This window comes from Dermacentor albipictus, chromosome 2, assembly GCF_038994185.2.
Source record: "Dermacentor albipictus isolate Rhodes 1998 colony chromosome 2, USDA_Dalb.pri_finalv2, whole genome shotgun sequence".
In the NCBI taxonomy this organism is placed as follows: Eukaryota; Metazoa; Arthropoda; class Arachnida; order Ixodida; family Ixodidae; genus Dermacentor; species Dermacentor albipictus.
The window spans coordinates 46,147,433-46,164,004 of NC_091822.1; the positions used below are offsets into that span (position 1 = coordinate 46,147,433).

The window sequence follows — 16,572 nt, forward strand, 5'->3', positions numbered from 1 at the left end:
TTTCCTCAAAACGCTGGTGGCGAAGCTTATGCACGAAATTGAGCTGTCTGGTTCTTTTTTTTATGGTGTTGCAAACAACTGAGCGGGCCGTGCCGCTCCTATAGACAGACCTCAAAACGGTAGCTGGAAGAAGGGTCTGTGTTTGACTTTCCGCATAACAGTATTATGTTTTCTCGTATACTCAATCACAATCCGACGCTATCATGCCTGTAGGTTCTAAGTCGTACTTTACGAATGTCTTGACAGATTTTACTCGAGGAAATTCAATTATTTCAGTAACGCCCATGGGCCATGCGGATTGCCTTTGTGGTTGGGGATGCGTGGTACAGGATGAGTTTCTCGGCCTTGGACGCCGGCGCCAGTACCGATGCCAAATTTCCCTTCGACCCGAGGCCCTTAATGCTCTTGTGTTAAAAGCTGCACAGCGTCGGGAGCCTTTTGATGCACGACGTAAAAGTGCTGCAACAGTGTCAACTTCTCTCTTACCCACTACAGAAGCGCAAGTGCTTTCCGATAAGAGGACATTCGTCATAACATTGGTACATGTATGTCGCATTGACACCTTGAATGGCAGTCCTTGCTGAATGCGATGCGGTTTGCGTTCCAAGAGGCCGGGGGAATAAGTTTTTTTTGATAAATACATTAGCTGGAGCTTTTTAATAGATCGATTACTTTTTGATACTCTATACCGTTAACTGTCATGCATTATTTTCAGTAACCAATTACATCTAACCAGTTGATTGATGAGACAAGCTATAGCAGGTGATGCAGCTTTGAGAACTTGATTTGGTAGAAGGTACAGTAGAACGCCCGCTGTCGTGACACGTTGCGCCCTTGCGAATTCGCAAGTTCAGAAAAAAGTAAACCTCTCAGTATTGAATTCCTTTCCTTATAAAGCTCTCGCAGATGATGGCCGACAAACCAATGCCAAGCATTGGTTTGTCTCGAGAGTAATGTCATCTTCGGATGATGATGCCAGGAAATTGCCTATGGATCGTTTTTATCTTTTATCCGGCCCTCTCTGGAGCACTCTCTAAGAGACCCAGCTGTAATGAAACGCCAAGAGACGACCAAACGCGAGAATCGCGCCATTGAGTACCAGCTATCTTTCTTGAATGGCGCCGGATCATTACAGCCCCGCCCTACCCCCAGAATGCACAGCTAGTTAGTTTTCAGAGTGGCTAGTGATTTGTTCCTGTGACAGAAAGGGAAGCCGACCGAGAAAAATATTTAAGAGTAATTTTTAGCGAAGGCAAATAATGTGTGAAAGGCTGCGGAGGATGAAGTGAAAGTGCCAGGCCAGCTTGTTCTATTCGCTGTGCTTGTACAATGTCAATAGCAGTAAGGACGAAAGTCGAAATAATCCATAACTTTAGTGGAATATGATCAACGCATTATGATTGTAACCAACTAGTTCAAACAAGTACCGTTTTAGTGCATTACTTCAAGCACTTTTTTGGGGGGCAGAAATTGGTAACTCTAAGCAACTACAATTCTGAATAAAGCAATTTCATATCTAATCACTCAGTTTTTTCTCTAACGTGTGCAAAACTGCACAGAACAGACATTCGGCAGCTGCCACTATTTCGCAGGCCAGAACACCATGACAATATAAAGCTATGTTTGGTATTTCGTTGTCTATAGCACTAACAAGGGTTATGTGTGACTATGTTAACCTGTTTTATCTTGTGTATGTTTGTAAATGGACGCCTGTCCGGTATAGGTGCTCTTCTCTTCACTCTTGCTCTGTTGTGGCATTTGATGTTATAGTATGTGAACCAAAAACTCGGCTCTAGTTTTTGAACTTTTGTCGAAACAGAATATAGAGTTAGCGTCTCTGGCGTGTTCCAAGATGATAAACTTTAAACCGTAATTGTTAAGTGCTGAAGGGTAAATTTTAAACCACTGCAGTAAGTCCGAAAATCTTGAGGATCAGCACACCAAGGAGGGCTTACACAAATGCAGAAGGCGCACTTCGCAGAGAACATCACATTCGACATTGTAAACGGTCTGCACTGGCATCGCACAATTGTAAATTGGGAATGCTTTCTAGAGGCCAGCTCTTCGGCGCCCGTTCCTCCAGCGAGCGTCGGCGTAACCAAGCAGAAAAGTGCCGCGAATAACAAAAGCGAATAAACAGTGAATTGGAATACGAAAGAAAGGCGACAGCGCAGGAGGAGGGTCCAGCGGAATCATGAGGGAGACAATGGAGGAGGAATGGAGGTGGCCCGCCTGGGCATGCGCAGTCTCCGGTGCTCTAGGCTACCGCAGCCGCGTGTACGATTTCCGTGTCCGAACGGGGAGGGGGGGCAGGGTGCCGTGAGGTCGGGAGGGCTGCGCTCGTCCGTGAGATCAGCTGCTGGTACTAGCGGGACTAGCAGGTCCCGCACACTCTCAAGGTCCAGCGATCGCCACAGAAAACGAAAAAGCAACCGCGGTGCGTTCCAGCTTGAATCGCAACTACTGTACTTTGGTAGCGTACATTTATTTGTATTTTTCTGCTAAGGGCGCCCAATGCGGCTAAATATTTCAGCTATAAATATACATATATTAACCGACAAACATAGTTGACATGTCATTTCCTTACAAAATGAGCAGGCAGTGGTTTTTAGTGGACATGTGATATTAAAGTCTTTGTGTTATTACATGAATAAAGGTTTTGAGATCTCTCTAACGTCTGATATGCAGCAGCCCACTGGTATTGATTGCAGTACGTGCTGTTTGTCGGCTCAAATTGCTTAATGTGTGCGAACGGGGTGGTCGTCTTCTTTGAGCAGCATCACGCAGGTTCGTCTTAATTAGGTAACAATAATATCTCCGCCATTTTATGCATCCAACATTCGACAGCCGCCACCAATCGAACGTGTTAAAGACGGCAAATTTGATCAGCTGCGGCGTTTCACTGCCATAACGGTTGAATGCACGGCTTCCGCCGTCAGTGATCTGCTGCGTCTGGCCGTGTAATGACGTGCTGCTCGTAAAACACCTGCTCGCTAGCGTGAAAATTCACCGCTGGAACTGAGGAGAGTCCGTTTGTATCTACCCACGAAAATGAATTAACCTTGTAGCCTCGGAGTGTGCCCCGGCGATTAAAAAGCATTGCTTCACATTTTCAACTTTGAATTTCTTTGCGTGTGAGGCAAACAAAAGAGATTCCGGTAGTCATTTCTAAAAGTGCAAAATATTTGTTATAAGGTTATTGCTCTTCAAAGTGTATTCAAACAAAGCTATTGCTATTTTGCCACGTTGCTAAAATTCCCAACACGGAGTACAGCATAGATAATAAATAGTTTAGGCTGTTTCTTCATAATTGATACGCTGTGATCAATTCACTCCACATTAGTACAAATGTACTTCCGATGATAGTTGGATTCATTGCATTTGGTACATAACAAAATTACTCTGTTTATTACCTAGTAGCTGGCAAAAAATTTTACCGAATCGAGTCTTCACTGAGCGCAGCTCATACATGGACACCATTGAAAGAAATCCATATTCAAAGCAGTGTTGTGTGCGTGTGTTTGTTTGCTTTTCTGTCATGGAGCGTTTTGAGCACTCTTCTGCCAGTCATGAATGACAAACTCACCCACACTTGCGCGATCGCAATTGAGGGTCTTTCTTGTTTCTACTACAGCATCCTAGACATTGCTCATAATTTTTGCCCCTTTGGACTCTATTGTCTCCGGACGTACAAGGAAACAGTGAATGTGTCACCAATGGGCCAGAGTCCTTAGAAGGTACGTTTCTGAACACATCATCAAGAACCGTGATTAGTCGATTTATTTGAATAACTTTTGTTTTGCCATTTTTTGCTTGCATGTTTGTCATGATTTCAACATTTCCCTTATCAGGAAGACGAACAAAAGAAAGATTATTGGTCTTCAATCTGCGCACTCCAAGCCACAACAGTCAGCATAATGACAACAGGTCCTCTTGAACTATCTGTCTCACTGTGATATGTCTGCAAGATTACCAGATAGAGTGGTTTGAGCATCAGGAAAGCAGAAGTCTACAGTTCTGTATCTTACCGAGCTGCAATGCTAAAATTTTAGATACAAGCTTACTCACATTTAAGGGCATATTATGACAACCGGAGAAGCAACATGTTGAATGCCAACTTGTTTCTTTTGAGGTCAGTAGAGCCAGGGGACCAGGAGAGAAACAATCTAGCAAGCTCCTGCTTTCTAATTCTCAAATTATGTAATCTGCTCTTTGTCAATCAACTTGACGGGAATCACCACCACCTATCACATGCTCCCTCACAACATGAAATTGTTATATGGAAATCCAAACATTTTGTAACCTTCGAAACACTCACTGCAAGTTTGAAGCAATTATGCTTCATCTTGACTGAATTCCTGGCAGTCACTCTTCAGTTTATTATTCTATGTTTTACTTAACGTACCGTCGGCGCCATATGCGAATGAAACGGGAAGTGGTTACAAAGGAATAGAGGAAAACACACACACATACAAGTGCAGTGAGTCCTTGTAACATAATGATTCTCCTGAATATACAATGTTAGCAAATGTTTTGCATAGAAGTTTGCTATTTGTGATGGCTACCATGTTTGAGGGTAGGCGGTTTCATTCCAGAGATGTACGGAACATGAAAGATTCAAACAAAGGCTTCGTGGAACATAAATTCCTACCTTACTCCGATGATCAACGCGGCTTGAAATCTACTGAGGTCGCAGTATGGGGCCGTTGTGAAGTGTGGTGAGATCAAAACATTTATGAAATAGGGAAATACTGGCGACTGGCTAGTGGAATAATTGGTAAGTTAGTTTTCATTGAGGTTCTCGTGGTACGGTTATAATGAGAAAGAATGAAACAAGTAGAGCGAAGCAGTAAGATTAACACTACTAAGATGCCATATTGCATACTCATATTTAAGAGGAAGCTTTAGCTCGGGTGCTCCTATCTAAATACATGTAAAAGGATAATTCGTTTTTCTCGGCAGCCACTGCACTAAATTTGACGAGGTTTGTTGAATATAAAAGACGAACTTAAAATGTAGTGACTGTTGGTTTCGAATTTTCGAGTTAGATTGTGAACGTTTTATTAAAAATTGCCAAAATCGAAAATTTTCAAAAAACAAAACTATCAAGTTTACAACTCTGTAACTCAACAATGAAAAAGGATAATACAATTATGTGAATTGCATGTAATAGTACATCTTAAGCGAACAAAATTGATATGTCACACATGAATATAAAAAAAATTCAAAATAGGAAAATACAACTTTTGCAAAACCCTTGTCACCAAGGTAAGAAATTTACGTAAGATGCAAAATGACATAATGAATTTGTCCGCTTTGAATGTTCGAATGGATGCCGTTTACAGAACTGCGATATCAATTTTTGATGCAGAGCTACGAATTTGTAAACTTCGTTCTTCGTTTTTTCAGACGGTCAAGTATTTGAATATCGTTTTAGGGAAATTCAAGCCTTAAATCGAAATTCCGCATCTAACATTCACTAGAATTCGCCTTTTTCTTTCAAATGCAACAAATTTCATAAAAATCAGTACAGGGGTTATCTCATAAAAAGCTTTTTGCGTTTTACATGTATTTGAATAGGCTGCGTCGGAGTTGGGCCCGTAGGAGTTGCGTCGGAGTTGGGAATTAGGATTCGAGCGTATTAGAGCCTTGTAAAGCTGTGGCTTTGAATTAGCGGGTGTTTTGGAAAAGTTGCCCCATAAGTGCCCGAGCATCAGATTATATTCCTTAATGACGTATATTATATTAATGGTCCAATTTATGTTATTTGTAATGCGTACACCAGGAAGGGATACTCTACAATGAATCACAACCATGTCATTAATCTAGTAATCGAGAAATCCGCAAAGCACAATACGCCTTTCTATATGGCCTTCATAGATCACGAAAAGGTGCTTGATTTAGTAGAGATACCAGCAGTCACAGAGGCATTGCGTAATCAAAGAGTACAGACCACTTAATTAAATACCTTGGAAAATATCTACCAAGATTCCACAGTTACATTAATTCTACACAAGAAAAGTAGGAAGATACCAATAAAGAAAGGAGTCAGACCGGGAAACACAATCTACCCAATACTAATCACCGCGTGCTTGGAAGAAGTATTCAAGCTATTAAACTGGGGAAAGCTTAGGAGTAAGAATCGACGGCGAATTACTCAGCAACCTTCGGTTTGCCGATATTGTTCTAATCAGCGACACTGCAGGCGAGTTCCAATAAATGATTGAGGACCTTAACAGACAGAGTGTAAGAGTGGGGTTGAATATTATTATGCAGACTACTAAGATAGGGAAGAATAGCAGGGCAAGGGAACAAGACTTCAGGATCGCCCGTCAGTCTTTTGAGTCTTTGAAGGTGTACGTGTACCTAGGCCAACTTATCACATGGAATCCTGATCATGAGAAGGAAATTCATAGAAGAATAAAATTAGGTTGCATCGCATACGGCAGACATTGTAAGCTCCTGACTGGAAGCTTACCATCATTACTGAAATGAATGTGTACAATCAGTGCATTTTACAGGTGCTCACATATGGGGTAGAGACTTGGAGATTGACAAAGAAGCTTTGGACCTAGTACGCGCGAAGAGCGATGGAACAAAGAATGCTAGGCAAACCTGAAGCAACAGAAAGAGAGCAGTTTGGATCAGAGAGAAAACGAGTATAGCCGATATTCTCATTGAGATTAAGAGAAAAAATAATAAGGAAGACAGGTCAAGTAATGTGAAGGTTAGGGTTACAAAATGGGGCCAAGCGAAGGGAAACGGAGTCGATGACGGCAGAAGTCTAGGTGCAGCGATGAAATCAGGAAATTAATGGGCGCTAGTTGGAGTTGGTTGGCACAAGACAGGGGTAATTGGATATCGCAGGAAGACGCTTTCGTCCTGCACTGGACATAAAATAGGCTGGTGATAATGATGAATGTGTTCACGCAGATATTTATACGACATAAGGAAATCTAACAGAACGTTATTGAGATGCTAAGGGCTACGACTAGAATTAGATTTGGATGCGTGCATTATTTTACATTTGTGAACTAAAAAAGGCTCATCTACGTTTTGCTTGAAATCAATAAATAGGCTAGCCATGCACCGTAAGAGATAGCTAGAAAAGGCAAATGCACGCCGGTGGCCTACTCCGCCCTTCTCAAACATGACAAACCACTAAAAACAATTTTTCTTTATCTTCAAACAGCAGATGACAAACCTGAGCAGTGTGTTTCGAAAGCGTTTTTGAAATATACTTCGACGAAGTTCTGCTTAAAATTCAGGCAATCTTCGTGAAGGCCCTGACAAATGTGTTTGTTTGTTTAAACATTGGCTCCAGGCTGAGGCTTTCCTTGCTCACCTCTGCTATTCAATTGTAATGTTCATCTCTTTGCAACCTCTTTGACGCGTCTGAATACACAAACTCAGATGTTTTCTTTTTAACATGAAACCGTAAATTGCATTTTCCAAGAATCTTTGAGCATTATTGGCCTGATATGTTTGTTTAGTGTCCTTGTTTATTCAGACAGAATTTATAAAGATCCTTGTAAGCACTGTTGTCTCCCCAATTTTCGTCGCTTTCCTACGAGTAGTCCACTTATGTCGAAGCCTTTTCTGCCGCATCTGAACAATAAATGTGCAGTAAAAATATCAAGAACCGACAATGTCTGATTTAAAATGTTGCATAACCTGCTTTTTATTCCTATACTTCGGGACTCTTACCAATGTGTTATGAAAACAATTGGAGATTGCAGCTCGAGCTTATATTGCGGAAAGAACATCTTTGCCGAGCACTTCTGTTTTTTTTAATCATATCTGAAATGGTTCAACGCAGACAATACACTATAAAACACGTCAAGCAGCACTGTACACAATACAAATACGAGGGTAGCCCAGCTTAAGTATCGTTGTCTGAAGCTTCGTTCTCCCTCCTTTGGCCGAATACGTTGAGAAAACTCAATGTCAGCTTTAATTTCATTGAACTGATGGCTATCTGTGCTTTCGTATGTTGTAAACTCAGTGACTGGTAGCATTACCGCAACCTGACCTGTACAAAAATTGTGGCATGCACTACTTCATTCACAATGACAATAAGAGATGTAAGCTTACTTGTTCGAAGTGTGTTTTTTCCTAGTTGAGATGTCTCGGTCAGGTGGCGACATGATACATATATGTGTACTCGCGTTAGAGTATCGTACACACGAATACCGCTCCGAAAGTGGCAACAAAGCGCCCAAACCCAACGAGCGAAAAGCGCGACGAAACCCACCAGGCCGTACCAAAGCGGCCATATTGTTCACTACGTAATCATGACTATATTAGTCTTGATTTTGCCAGCGCCATCTTTCGGTCGCATACTTTAGTTCACAACGCCACCGCTACTCATATTTCCGTTGCACTGTGGAAGGTGTACTTTGCATTTTCTAAGTTTAAATAGGTGTTCTGTGGTACTAGCGTGTGTGACGAGGATCGCTGCCCCTGCAATGGTCCATGGCGAGTGGCTACGAGTAAGGCCCGACGTGACGCTCTCTTTGGTTTTGTCGCCGATGACACTGGTGGCAAAACTTCCCCGCGAACAAGGACCGCTCTCGCCGTTGGTGGAACTAAAGTGTGTGAAGAAAAGCACAGGGCAGCGCAAGATGGCCTGTGTGGAGACGCTGGCTACGATATGGAGCAAGAGTGGCGAGCGTCGTCTCTGAAACAAAGCGCTTCATGGGCGCAGATCTGTCTGCGGCGGCTGCTTCAAATCGCACTAACACGTCACCCACACGCTGCCGCTTGCGATGTACTGATTAGCGAGGAAGACGCACCACACATTGATCGGTTTTGCACGTGCTGCATGAGACAGCTGCGTGAGCCAATATATCGTGAAATGAAAACACGTGTACAGTTGCGCTCAAATTTCGCATTGCGAAGTATCGTAAACATTGGTGAACCTTTTAAAGCGACATCTTTACTTGTCGCGAACTTGCGATTTCACCGTGGCGGCGCTCAGAGGAGGCACATGACGTCACAACGCGTGCCTCGCCACGCATATTTCTCTCACTCTCTCTGTCGCTTTCTAGTCACTACTGTGCATGCGCCATTAGTAGCACCTACCCACAGGTGTTCCGCCGCTGCGCAGCGCCGCGCCTTTCCGCCACCCCGTTTGGTATGACGTCACACCGCGTTCCTCGTCGCTTCGCTAGGTGCGTCGCGTGCCTAATAACATGTTGGAGGATTGAAAAGAAGAGCTCACGTGCGCCGCAACCACAGATATGAGGCTACAGTATGGACGGCGACAATTTTGATAAGCAGAAGGAGGCCTGAATCGACATCGGAACGAGATGAAGAGGAAACGAATCGCCCAGGAAAGAGACGAACCGCGCGCCGAACGAGTGGCTAAACGCCACAACAGAGCTAGAGAACCAGGCTAATCTGGACTTGCAATCAAGGTTAAACAAAGCTAATCATGCAATGGCTTAGCTTTTGCTATGTATATCCTGGCATGGCGGAGCTAAGCCACTGCCATTTTCTTATTAGGACATCGTTCTTCGACTTTGCAAATAATATGCAGGCTTCGTAGATTTTAGTACTTATGAGGAAATTTATTGCTAGTACTCTCCTTGACAGTCCATAGCCTCAACACGAACTTTCAGCCGCTACCGCTCGCTCATAGTACATCGCATGAGCTGACTGGGCCAGTAATGCACGTGACACTAGTGGTTGACTTACCTTTCGGTATTTGGTAGGGAGGTCACTCTGAAGGTAGCTTTTTGTTCGCCCGGATGGAATTCCTGCACTTTGTATCTCATGCATAGCGCGTCTGATCCTCCGAAATCAGCGTTAGCGCTGGTCTTATAAAGCACATACCAGTCTTCTACAGGAACGGAACACTGAAATAAGAGAAAAGAGCAAGGCGCATAGCGTCAGTTTATTAAATATCAGATATTTATTTCAAACACCGAGGTAGATTATTCGACACGCATAATTTGAAGTTATACGCGACAGAGCTGTATTCTTTGTTTCTCTTCTTTCATTTCCAAAACACTCGTTGTAATTGCATGTATAAAAAGCTTGTCCTATTATGTATTTCTTTAGTGCCTGCGCACCGCCTCTAATCTCTCTAAAATAAATAACAATGTTTCGCGCAGTGCCATGGATGTTCTCAGGTAGATTGAACTACAACAGGCCAGGGCGGCACGTCCTCTGCTTCATTCGCATTCAGTAGTTCCTTCGCTCAGTTTTAAGGCGTATACTCACAGCACACATCACATATCCTAATATTCTAGGTCAACCAAAGGAAGAAGTTTACGAAATATATCATCATTTTCATGCATAACGATGACACCTAATGTTTTCTTAGCTTTTGCGCATGGGATTTCTCAGGAAATCATATGCAGCTTTTCTGCACATCAGGGTCTAGTTCGCATTCATGGCACCACGAGGCATATTAACTTTAATCTCTTCGACCACCCCACGGTGATGCAATGATGACAGCAACGCAACAAAAATTAAAGAATCCCTGTGCACTGAACTTCTTCACAAAGCGTGTTCCGCCGGCGTTATCAGCGTTCTTGATGAAGAACAGGCGCTCGTGGGCTGGAAATTATTTATTCTAAGGGCGTTTAGTCGCGACGAGACAACCCTATCGATCATTAATTCATTGCTTTTCAGAGGCTTCCCGAAAGGAAGCGACAGTTTTTTTGAAGCGAAGCTCGCATTGGCTTACAAGCGGCGTTGTAGTGGTCACGCAGAAAAACCCAGTTCCTCCCAGTGCAGAGGAGCTGAGGAAAACAACGGGTTGATGTGTTGACAGCTGCGCCAACGCCATAGCGTGGGTCATTAGCAAGGATTCCGCATCCCGTCAGAGCCCTTTCGCTTCTGCCAGCGAGGAAAAGGGCAGGGCTGGGTTTCGCTCGTGCTACATGCGCGCTGCGCCGGCTTCGTTTCCATTCAGATTCATCTTGGAAAACGGATGGGACGGCCATGCGTTGTGTGTTTACGCGATGAACTGGCAGCGTTCAGCAAGCGGCAGCGAGAACTCTCCCCTGAAAGGGCTCGCAGACCGAGCTGTTAAGGCCTAAATATAGGCCGTCGTAGCGCGCACACGTTACCTTACGTTGGCGAGAACAAGAGCGTCTATTGTTCGACGAGTGTTTAGACGCACTGGCACTGCCACGTAACCGGACGCAGGCCAACGCGTCCGGTAGTGGTGGGGGTGAGAAGATTTATTCACCATTAAATGGTTGCAGAGATGCGATTGGGTTTAGTGCCCTATTTGTTGGCCCCCTCCCCTCACAATATCAGATGGAGACCCTATTCCGGGGCCTCATTGGCAAGCAACATCGCCCGCGTCCGTTGAACCAATGCCTTTTGAGTCTTGACGTCTTCACGGCAGAGTAGGGCCGCCTCCCAGTCCTGTGTAGTGGGGTTTTGGTTGGGAAGGATAGATGGGTTTGGTTGGCACGCCCAGACTAGATGGAATGTGTCAGTCACCTCTCACAGATGTGGCATTCTCCATCAAATGATGGGTTGAAATGCTTAATCACAGCGGGGTACAGTAAAGTGTTGGCGATGATTTTCATGAGGAGGCGCTCATCGACGCGATCCAGTCCCTCACAAGGGACCGGGTGCTCCTCCTTGTAGTAATCGGTGGTGTCATTGAATGAAAGGGCCATGATGCGTGATTGTGGGTATGCTTCCCAGGACCGGGATGTATCCCGGGGAGCGAGTGCGAGGACGGTGTGACCGGTCTCTTCATTTCCCTAGAGTCCCCAGTAACGGGTGGCACAAATCAGGTTACTTGGAGTTGTATCTACGTATCGGCAGCAAAATTGCAGTATGCGATGGGCAAGCGGGGAAGCTCATATGCCGGCTCATATGCTCATATGCCAGCTCATATGCCGACAAGCCCCTCGCGATTAGGTTATGATGTGTTTCGACTTGGGATTAGTGAGAGGCAGATCGATGCCAATTTTCTCCACGTGTGTAGCGCTGTAGGTTTTGAAAGTGAGCCCGTTACCTGTATGTTGCCTATGACTTCGGCCAACCACCACGCCCGGTGGTGTGGGCCGGCAGCCATAGTATCGCTCTAACGCTTCCGTACGTGCCTGGGGACGTACGCTATGGTCTTCTTCAGACATGTTGCTGGGAAATGGGTTTCATTTATTTATTTGTTCATTTATTTATTTGATTACCTTCAGGGCATATAGGGTGTTACAGAAGGGAATGGTAAGAATAAATATATGAAAGAAACACAAAGTAAATGTTAGGTCACATATGCAAGCGTATTTTTAACCCATTAGCGACCGGTTTCATTTTTTTTCTTGCTATCTTGAAATAAACCTAATATATTAACTTGCCTTTATACTAATAATTACCATGCAAAAAACTATTACTCTTGCCTAATTAGTTTTTGAAATACAGCCCGTGATCATTATGGTCACACTGGGCCCTTACGCTACAGCAAAATACGCAAAGTGAAAAACATTTATTTCAAGCCATGAAACATCATACAAAACATACATAGCGAATAGTCGAGCACTTATTTAGTGCGATATAGTTTAAATATTGGAATACACAGGCCGACGTCATACTTTGTGCGTTTTGTGTACACCGCGTTGTTGCAATTATCTCATGCACACCTCCACCTCTTGCCATAGGTATTGCTGCAACAAAGTGGGCCACTTGGTCATACCGTGTACAAGTCAGGACATCACACTCTTTGGGATTCTGCGTTGACCAGGTCCTCTAGGCTTATTGTCCAATCGCATCAGGTAGCTTTGTGCAATTTTCCTGCGGAATTCCACCTGTGTGACGTTGAACCCTGTGCTACGAATTAGCGTCCAAGTGTTGCTGATAGATACATCACAAAGTCAAGTGAAAACTGGCCACCACCACTTTTTTCCATGGATTGCAAACCTGCAGGTGCCTACATTCCTATCCATCTGGTCCGTATCTCCCATAAATCTTGTACTGAGCAGCAGTGTTAAGACGGGCCACCTTGATTCGCTTCTTCTGAGCACGAGAGTACCTGTCTGCAGACGACATTGGCTCTACGCCGTGAATGGTGCTTACGATCGTTACTGCAGAATTGTCCATCCAGCGGACAACAATTATCCCTTTGTCGCTCAGCACGGGCTCTTCGTGCCCACGAGGTTGGCGCTTGACGAGTTCTGGTCCAGCGATAGGGCATTCTTTGAGAACACGGTTCTGCTTCACTGTGCCCGTGCCTTCGTAGCCCTGTGCCTTGAGATGCCTGAGTAGCTGCATGCTTGTGAATAAATTATCAAAATAGAAAAATAAAGAAACGTTGTGTGTCTCTTCTGCAAGTTCATCCACCATTTGAAGAAGTGGTGCCGCTGCTTTTCTGAAGTCCTTTTCATATTTTGGAGATGTTCCGAGATCCCCTGCTTGCCTTGATACACTTTGAAGTTTACAAGGTACCCGTTCTTGGCATATAGGCGCCACACTTTATGCCCGAAGCGGATAGGCTTTCCGCTTATGAACTGTTTCCAGTCATGACGACCGTAATACTCAATCATACTTTTGTCATAGCTCAGGTGACGCACAGGCCGAAAGTGCTCCAGAAACCTTGTTTTCAATAGTGCCATCAATGGACGCAACTTTGCCAACTTGTCACTAAGTGTTGGGCTTGCATTTCGTTCCGTGCAGGAATCACATTATCTGTATGAAGCGATTTCTTCACATAGCATTCTAGGCCATCGTGTTGCACATGTCCGTGCCGCTGTCGCAATAGCACTTTTTATCTGGCATGCGGTTATAGCCGGAAAAAACAAGTGCTCCAAGAAAACTTATCTTAATTCTTCTTTGGTAACCTCCGGATCAGGCATATTCAAAATAACGCGTACTTTCTTGATTGTTCGACAAGCAGCTCCACGACGGCTTCATCAAAAAAATAGTTCGAACAATACAACAGATGAAAAGTCCCTGTAAGCAGCAAAGTTTGGGCCGGGAAATACGCGAAGGCTTTTCTGGAGATCACCCTTCGTCCCATAAGAAGCAATGGATAATTTAGCAGGAATGGCCCCATCAACTACAGCAAAAGAAACCTCTGATGTTCCGTCACTTTGCCCGCCGGGGTCGTTGTGGTCCTACTCGCATCTGTGGGATGTCGTGTCTGCCCATGGACGAATCCCAACATAAAAACGTAACGCTGCTTTATTCGACTAACGATGGCAGCGGATGGGTATACCAACGCTACGTTCGTCCCAGTAGCGGAAGGTAGAAGGCGGCTTTTCTCAGCCAGGCAGCGTGTTTTTATAGCCACCGTCGGTGACGCATACCTTGGGTGACATGGCGGTGGCGCTATGCTTTATCGACCATGCAGTCCAGCGTGCAGCTGTGTTATGCAGGGCCAGATGATAAGATGGAAGGTGCGCAGAAATATGCGCAGAGTGAGCCGCCATATCACCCCCTCCCCCCCCCCCGCGGAGTGGAGAGCCCTCAGGGCTTGAAAAATTCTGGGCAGCGTACGCGACGTCCGCTGCGTGTAGTGACAAAAACAGGCTGCGATGTCGGCAGTCGTGGATGGACGTCTGTGGGTGTACTGGTATTCCCTGGTTCGGTGGAATCGGTGTAGGCCGGCTTCAGCCGGTCGATAGAGACGCGGATGGCGTTCCCTTTAATGCGCAGGGTGAAGGTTTTGCCGTCACGACGGATAACTGGGTAGGGTCTGCTGTAAGGTGGCTGTAAAGGCCGGCGGACGGTGTCGTCGCGGAGAAAAGTGTGCGAGCACGTTGCCAGATCCTTGAAGACGAAGGAGGCGGTCTTGCAGTGGTGAGCTGCAGGAGAAGGGCGGAGGGTAGTGATAGTGCGTCGGAGCCGGGCGATGAAATCGGTGGGATCTGACGTCGCGGTGGTGGCTGGCGGTGCAGCGAGAAATTCGCCTGGGAGGCGGAGAGGTTCCCCGTAGACGAGCTCTGCGGGTGTAGCCTGAATGTCCGGCTTAAAGGTGGCGCGAAGACCTAGGGTGACGGCTGGGATAGCTTCAGGCCAGGTTGAGTCTGGGTGGCACATGATAGCTGCTTTGAACTGTCGATGGAAACGTTCGATCATCCCGTTGGCGCATGGGTGGTAGCTGGTGGTCCGCGAGCGTTCGAACCCGATGGTCAGCCCGAGCAGCCGGAAAAGGGGCGATTCGAACTGTCGTCCTTGGTCGGTGGTGACGCGGCGAGGGGGCCCGAAGCGGGCAATCCAGCCGGCGAAGAAGGCCGAGGCGACGTCTTCCGCAGTGATTCCCTCGAGGGGCCATGCCTCAGGCCATCGATTGTACAGATCGATGGCGGTGAGGCAGTAGCGATAGCGTGCAGCTGGAGGCAAGGGCCCTGTGATATCAAGGTGGACGTGTTGAAAGCGACCAGAGGTCTGGGGGAATGCGCCGAGTGGTGAAGTGACATTCCTGGTCACTTTAGCGCGCTGGCATTGAATGCAGGAGCGCGCCCAAGTGCGGCAATCCTGCTGCATGGAGGGCCAGACATAGCGGTAAGCCACGAGGCGTGCAGAGGCGCGTATGCCGGGATGGCTGAGATTATGTAGCTGGTTAAAGAGGCCACGGCGATGGGAAAGGGGCACGTAAGGACTGCTTCGTGCTGTTGACATGTCGCAGTAGATAGTCTTTGTCGATTCAGGTATGGAGGCTTGCTGCAGTTGTAGCGAGGACCCACCCTTAAGAAGCTCCTGCAGTTCAGCGTCTGTAGTCAGCCTCGGCGAGGATATCAGCTGTTATCTGTAAAGGGCTAATATCTGCCACACGTGAAAGCGCGTCGGCGACCACATTGTCCTTCCCGCTGACATGTTGGATGTCGGTGGTAAACTGGGCGATGAACGAGAGCTGGTTCTGCTGAACCGGTGTGGCAAGAAACGCCTGTAAAAGTTGAGCATGCCGAGGAAACGGCGAAGGTGTTTAGCGGTGGTTGGTTGAGGGTAATTTTGCACGTCTGAGATGCGTTCTGGTAAGGGTCGAGTTCCCTCTGATGAAAGTTCATGGCCGAGGAATTTGACGACTGAAGCGCCTAGCGTGCTCTTTGGGACATTGACGAGAAGGCCGTGGTCATCGATGCGTTGGAAAAGCAGACGAAGGTGCCTGTGGTGTTCGTCGGCGTTGCGGGAAAAGACCAATATGTCATCAAGATAGACGAAGCAGAAGTCTAGGCCGCGGACGACTTCGTCGATGAAGCGTTGAAAGGTTTGTCCAGCGTTCCTCAGGCCAAAGCTCATGAAGGGAAACTCGAACAAGCCGAAAGGAGTAATAATTGCAGTTTTCGGGACGTCGTCCGGATTCACGGGTATCTGCGTGTAGGCTTTGACCAAGACTAGCACGGGAAAAACGTGGCAGCCGGAAATGCGATGTGCGAAGTCATGTATATGGTGAACGGGGTACTTGTCCGGAATTGTGCGTGCGTTGAGGGCACGGTAGTCCCCACAGGGCCGCCAGCCTTCGGTCTTCTTAGGGACGAGGTGAAGTGGTGAGGCCCATGGGCCGTCGGAGGGGCGGGCGATTCCCTCCTGGAGCATGGCTTCGAACTCTGCTTTGGCTATGCGCATGCGGTCCGGAGCAAGGCGACGGGCGCGACAGAAAACCGG

The 16,572-nt window shown here is 46.2% G+C and overlaps 1 protein-coding gene across 1 annotated transcript in view; it reads right to left on the reverse strand.

Annotated features, from left to right (window-relative positions):
• LOC135917387 (uncharacterized) overlaps nucleotides 1-16,572 on the reverse strand; it is a 118,005-nt gene that overhangs the window by 37,717 nt on the left and 63,716 nt on the right. The window contains exon 2 of the mRNA XM_065450961.2: nucleotides 9,700-9,860. Coding sequence (XP_065307033.2) covers nucleotides 9,700-9,779 — 80 coding nt within the window. The 5' untranslated portion in view covers nucleotides 9,780-9,860. The remainder of the gene's footprint in view (nucleotides 1-9,699; nucleotides 9,861-16,572) is intronic.